The following is a 5938-nucleotide window of genomic DNA, read 5'->3' as shown; positions in this document are numbered from 1 at the left end:
ATGGTTGCATGGAGCGAGGCCCAAACATCCATCTATTAGAGAGGGATAATTTCTAGACTTGGAAAATGTTTCGTTATGAGCATAGATTATAACCTCTGAATGGAATGAAATGTAATTGGATTATATCAAATTTTGAATAAGATCTGTTAAAAATTTTAAAGGAAATACTAGAAAGCCATTTTTGAAAAATAAAATAAATGAAAATTTGACAGAAATTTACCAACATATATTAGAAATACGGAATTGAAATTTGGAAAAATGAAAATATCAATATAGAGATAGAAATGTAGAAATTGATTTCCTTTTAACATAGAGAGATGGAACAATTAAAGAATTAATTTACCTTGAGGAGACAGGCAATCATGTCCCATTTTTTAGGAACTGGAAATGTTGACACATCATCTTCTTATCATCATCTGTCGTGAGCAGACGGTGCTTGCCATAGAAAGAGCTGGTTGCATCATTTTAAACGGTGGGATTTCTCCCATTTCCCTCGGATTTTCATACTGATCAACAATCAGTTTTCCACACCATTCTTCTGCACCAGATCCCTCAACACCTCTTCTTCCTCAAGACTCCAAGGAGCCTTGATCTTATCATTTTTTTATCACCACATTTAATAAAATCACTACTTAAGAAGATCTTCAATGGCCTTTTCCCATATTATTTATGAAGTGAATTTATCCATACACTTCCGAACAGTTGCAAATGAACACGAATGGAGACAAACACAAACATAACTCTCTAGGTAGTTCATTGACGACAATGGAATTCCCATCCCTATTCAGGTTAGGCTTTCCTATCTTCTTCCCAGCCTAATTGTGCCACCTGTAAATGCACCAAAACCAGTCAAGTTATTAAACAATGAACAAAGTTTGATACCTTAATGGCACACTTATTGCATATACATAATGACAACAAATTTACATCAACTAAATTGTGTCATGTGCCCTATGAATTTTAAATTTTGCTAGAAAATTTTTCTGCATATTGCAAAAAAGTCTGAGAGCTTCTCTGTCATCCAAGTGTCTGCACCTGTTGAATCTCATTGAAAGTTGAGAAAACGCTTTTTTACATTCGACCACCTGTCCCTTTGACATCATGAATTGCATATCATATGCAATAATTAGATAATAATCACATCTCACAGCATGATGCCTTAATGATGCATCTTCTAATGATAAGTGTGCCAAAAAATACAATAAACCCCATTTAGTTGATTCAAATAGATAAAATACAACAAAACTTGAAAATTGTATTCTGATTTGTAAATTGTGTTTCTCTATGAATCAGTCATCACAAAGTTATGTAAAAATACTTAAAATTTTTAAAAATTAATAAACATGTTTAATAGTTCAAAAGCATTACTTGAATTGTAAATTTTGTTTCTTAATGATTCCAAGGTCAAAAAAAATTTCAAATACCTGAAAATCATAAAAATGCAAAATCCTACTAAGGGGATTTTACTCAATTTAAACATTTTAATAGAAAAATATGGTCTTTTTTATTAATATATTTATGTTATCTGTATGATCTTTATAAAGTAATATTCATGTTATCAAGGTGCCAAATGTGATGATCTCTTAAAATATATAATCTCTCCATGATATAATATTTCATTAAATATTAAATAATGTACCATTAATCTCATAGATATTCACATAATGAAATCATAACCATCCAAAACAACTCATGTACGTGGATAACTCAAAATGTTTAGCAAAACATAGGGGCTCATCAATCTGATACCTTTGAGTGCAATTTCAAATGTAGGAACACATAAATGGTACATTGGCATCAATTTTTTGTGTACACCATTTCCTTGTGCCTTTGATAACCTAGATTTATTAAGCATCATTGTATTACTTTTGGAATACGGTGGATGTATTTTTCCAATTTTTCTGTTATTCTTTTCATCTGATTGAAAATGAACTTTATCATTTGAAATATTTTAAATATGATAAGTAATACAATTCTTTTATGGAACATCTCAAACTACTAATATTTGAAGAGAGTTTATGTCACACTTATTAAATTCTGCAAAAAACATTATATAGTTTTGTTTTTTAATGGAATGATCAGGTCGTTTATTTATTATCTATCCGTTCTCTGGAAAATGAGTTTTATTGTTCACACTATTCTCCTGGACGCACTTTGAGCCTATTGAAGAGTTATTTGTTGGACGAGCCAATCTAACTTTGTAGGCGTTTTTAAATCATGGAGGCAATACAAACATTATCTTTGATTTCTCCATTGAAGGGTTTAGATACTGCTTTTTGAACACCAACTTTATTTCTAGTGTTATGAGTTCATGAAGCCAAAAGCAATGTTTTGAATCCATAATTACACTCATTTTGAAAAAATAATAATACTCTTGAGTGCAGTCTAAATTATGTGGGATTGCTGCGAGTCTTGAAAGGCCTTTTTGAGAGAACCGCCTTTCCTGGTGAGGCTTTTTCAGTAGAATCACTTCAAACGGTGAGGCCTCTTCGATAGCTTCTCTTTGTTGAAGGGTTGTCAGCCGAATTCAACTGCACAAAATCTGTTCTGGATTTAATAAGATGCATGGGCCGTTGTTTGTAAGGCCCATACACACAATATGAGACGAGGAGACCCACTCAGAAGCCCAGGCTTGGTAATCGAGATAAATTTCACCTGTATCTGCCACCTCATAAGAGATCGGACGGGTCAGAGCTGATCATTTAAACGGATATGTGACACGTAAGAGATTCTGGAACCGTCTCGACCTTGTTTTGGCCCGCGTGCAGTCTCAACTATTACACTATGCCTCTTTCTTCTACGTCGTTGCATCATCTATCTTCCGACTGAAGACGGCAGGCAGGATCTTATTCTACAGGTAATGATATAGAATTGACGTGCTCGTTTCGGGCTTTTCTGTTGCTATATTGTAATGAGGTATTTAGCGTCGGCATGCGTCAGGTTTTACTACCATCAGGATGATTCATCACATTAGTAATCACGACGGCCGAACGTGTTTTGACTTTTGAAACTAATGCATCGCATTTTGTGTATGTCATGGTTTTCATCATCTATTTCCCGAGGAATTCGCGTCGTTCTTTCTTTTTCATGGGGACAAAAAAAATCGATCTTTATCGCGGTCTAATTTGACATCGATAATCTCTTCGAGTACTTTCATCCGAAAATATTATTGAAGAATGGTGAAATACACAAAATGCGAATTAGAACATTTTGTGCAGGGTGGCGTGCACTTGGAGTAGACTGGTTACTGGATTTATTTCAAGGGCTCCCTGTTAGTGCAACTGAGATTTGTAGATCAGTGTATTTAGTGGAGAATTGCACATGAATTGGCATGATACTTTCTTTGATGGCACTCAGTCCTAGAAACGATTAATCAACAAACCATGTCGCTAATTAATTGGCATGAATTAGCGATAATCTATGATTTAACATGCTGCTTACCTCGTTTTTCAGACGCGAAGTCACGGACAACGTCTATTCCCATCTCTTAAGAGGTTCCCACTGCTTGTCGGAAAAGATATACCTTGATAACGTATTATCATATCTGGATCGCCCCAGTTTATATTGCATATATTGCAAATCTATATGCTATTGATGTCCTCTATTTTTATCATTCTTCTAAAAAAATTTCTGAAAATAGAAGTGGAAGAGATTTTCGATGTCCTCCGTACTTTCGATTTATCTATTACATGAGAATTTCGGCTTCCTAATGATGATTGACTCGTACTGTCCTCTCAGTTTCCAATCCTGAAGCCAGGAGTTCTGATTGCCTCCAAAAGTCACATACTCGTTCCATCAGTAGAGTGGTAACCCTACATCTTTGTCGTCGGTTTGCTATCATCTCCCAGGTCCATCATTAAGGTACACTTCATGTGAGTCTTAAAGCCATATTAATCAAGATCGTGACTTTATGTTAAACTACTAAGAGCATTACGTCACCCCGTTTTACAGTGGACATGGCAGAGCAAGCCTACACAGTGGCTTCAGACAGCGAAGCCTCGTACGGGGAACAGCCCTCTCCTTTCCCGGACGTAGCCTTGGGGATCGACATCGGAACGTCCCAGTGCGGCGTGGCCATATGGAACGGCTCCTCCGTGGAGCTCCTCACCAACGCCAGAAACGAGAAGCGCCTCCGCTCCTACGTTTTATTCAAGGACACGATCCCCACGGGAGGGGTGAGAGAAGAGCTGGCCCATCCCGAGGAGGAGATCTTCTCCGGAAGCGCTATCTTCAACATCAAGCGCCTCATCGGGAGGGTAGACACAGACCCGGCAGTCCAAGCAAGTAAGACCCTTCCATTCCTGGTGCAGACTCTCGGCTTGGGCGTTCGGCCCTTCATTGCCGCGCAGGTGAACAACGTCTGGAGAAGTACGACCCCGGAAGAAGTCCTCGCGATTTTCCTCTTGGAGCTAAGGTCAATGGCGGAGCTTCACCTGAGGCGGCCTGTACGGGACGTGGTGCTGACGGTCCCCGTCGCGTTCAGCAGGTTTCAGCACACGAGGGTGGAGCGGGCCTGCGAAATGGCGGGTCTCCGAGTTCTCAGGCTGATGCCGGAGCCAACCGCGGTGGCGCTCCTTTACGCACAACAGCAGCTGCGCGCGCCGCGCGAGAAAACGGCGCTCATCTTCAATATGGGCGCGGGCTACACCGACGTGGCCGTGGCAACCACCGCCGGCGGGGTGTCCCAGATCAAAGCCCTCGCCGGCTGCACTCTCGGCGGAGAAGACGTGCTGCAAAGCGCTATGCGACGGCTGGGCCGGCTGGCGGAGAGCGCCTCACTGTCCCGGCTCCGGGTCGCTGCCCAGCGCGCCGTTCACGCGCTGTCGTCGGACCACGTCGCCCCGGTGGAGGCGGACGTTGGCCGGGGGGAGAAGGTGGACCGGACTCTGGCGCGGGCCGAGCTGGAGGACCTGTGCCGGCCTATTCTGGAACGCTGCGAGGGGCTCGTGAGGAGGTGCATGGAGGACGCGAGGGTTTCGGCGATGGATGTGGATGACGTGATATTGGTGGGGGGCGGGACGAGGATGCCGTCGATGAAGGCGCTTGTGCTGGGGCTGTGCGGCAAGGAGGGGGCGTACGAAGGGCTGGACGAGATGGAGGCGGCAGTGCGGGGGGCGGCGCTGGAGGGGGCGGTGGCGTCGGGCGGCGAGGGCCTGGACCTGTTGACGATCCAGGCCACGTCGCTGAGCCTGGGGGTGCGAGGGGAGGCCGGGGGGTTCGTTCCGGTGGTCCGGCGTAACACGGCGGTGCCGGCGAGGAAGGAGGCGCGGTTCACGACGGTGAAGGAAGGTCAGGAGGAGGCCCTGGTGGTGGTGTGCGAGGGGGAGGGGAAGATGGCGAGGGATAATCATCTCCTGGGGTTCTTTAAGGTGAGCGAGATCCCTCCTGGGCCTAAGGGGTCGGTGGAGATAAGCGTCTGCATGGATATCGACGCGTCCAACGTGCTGAGGGTGTTTGCTGGAGTGGTGTCGGCTGGTGCGTCGGTCTTCGAGGTGAGGATGCCCCTCCTTGACGATGGCCACGGTTGGTGCATCGATGCACTCGACAGGCTCTATGGGTCTACCATGGACCTCTGCCCCCTAGCCAAGTCGCATGACTAAATGAAGTTGGACGTTGCTGGTTTTTTGTGCGCGTGTGTATACTGTGTATACTAAGAAGGGAAAACTTCTGTTTCCCTCTCGGCCGAATCAGAGTTGTACTAGTACAGCGTGTGGAAAAGAGGTGTTCAACCGTTATCCCTGTTGAAAGCGGCACAATCTTTTATCTTTTGCCCTGATCTTTATAGCAGATGATGATATTGGGATGGATGTTATGTAGGGTAATTAAATATGGGAAAATCTCACATCCAGCTGTACTGACATCCAAATATGGAATGACGATTATGGATCTGGTTTCAGCAAAAATATAAACGTAGACCTGAAGTTTTCCCTTCTTAGTC

General features: G+C 43.3%; 1 protein-coding gene across 6 annotated transcripts; it reads left to right on the top strand.

Annotated features, from left to right (window-relative positions):
* Positions 1 to 2741: 2741 nt before the first annotated feature.
* HSP70T-2 (heat-shock protein 70T-2) lies at positions 2742 to 5718 on the top strand. Of its 6 annotated transcripts, none has more exons than XM_078574666.1 (5): positions 2791 to 2857; positions 3454 to 3494; positions 3739 to 3861; positions 3952 to 4414; positions 4487 to 5718. In XM_078574666.1, exons 4-5 carry the CDS (start codon positions 3957 to 3959, stop codon positions 5598 to 5600), a joined length of 1572 nt encoding a protein of 523 aa, XP_078430792.1. In that variant the 5' UTR covers positions 2791 to 2857; positions 3454 to 3494; positions 3739 to 3861; positions 3952 to 3956; the 3' UTR covers positions 5601 to 5718. The 6 variants fall into 6 exon arrangements, with proteins under 6 accessions (XP_078430789.1, XP_078430788.1, XP_078430792.1 ...); XM_078574665.1 differs by having other exon boundaries at positions 4484 to 5718; XM_078574662.1 differs by having other exon boundaries at positions 2763 to 2857; positions 3454 to 3532; positions 3952 to 5718.
* The last annotated feature ends 220 nt before the right edge of the window (positions 5719 to 5938 follow it).

Source organism: Wolffia australiana, chromosome 4 (genome assembly GCF_029677425.1).
Source record: "Wolffia australiana isolate 7733 chromosome 4, ASM2967742v1".
In the NCBI taxonomy this organism is placed as follows: Eukaryota; Viridiplantae; Streptophyta; class Magnoliopsida; order Alismatales; family Araceae; genus Wolffia; species Wolffia australiana.
This window is presented reverse-complemented; position numbering and strand designations above follow the sequence as displayed.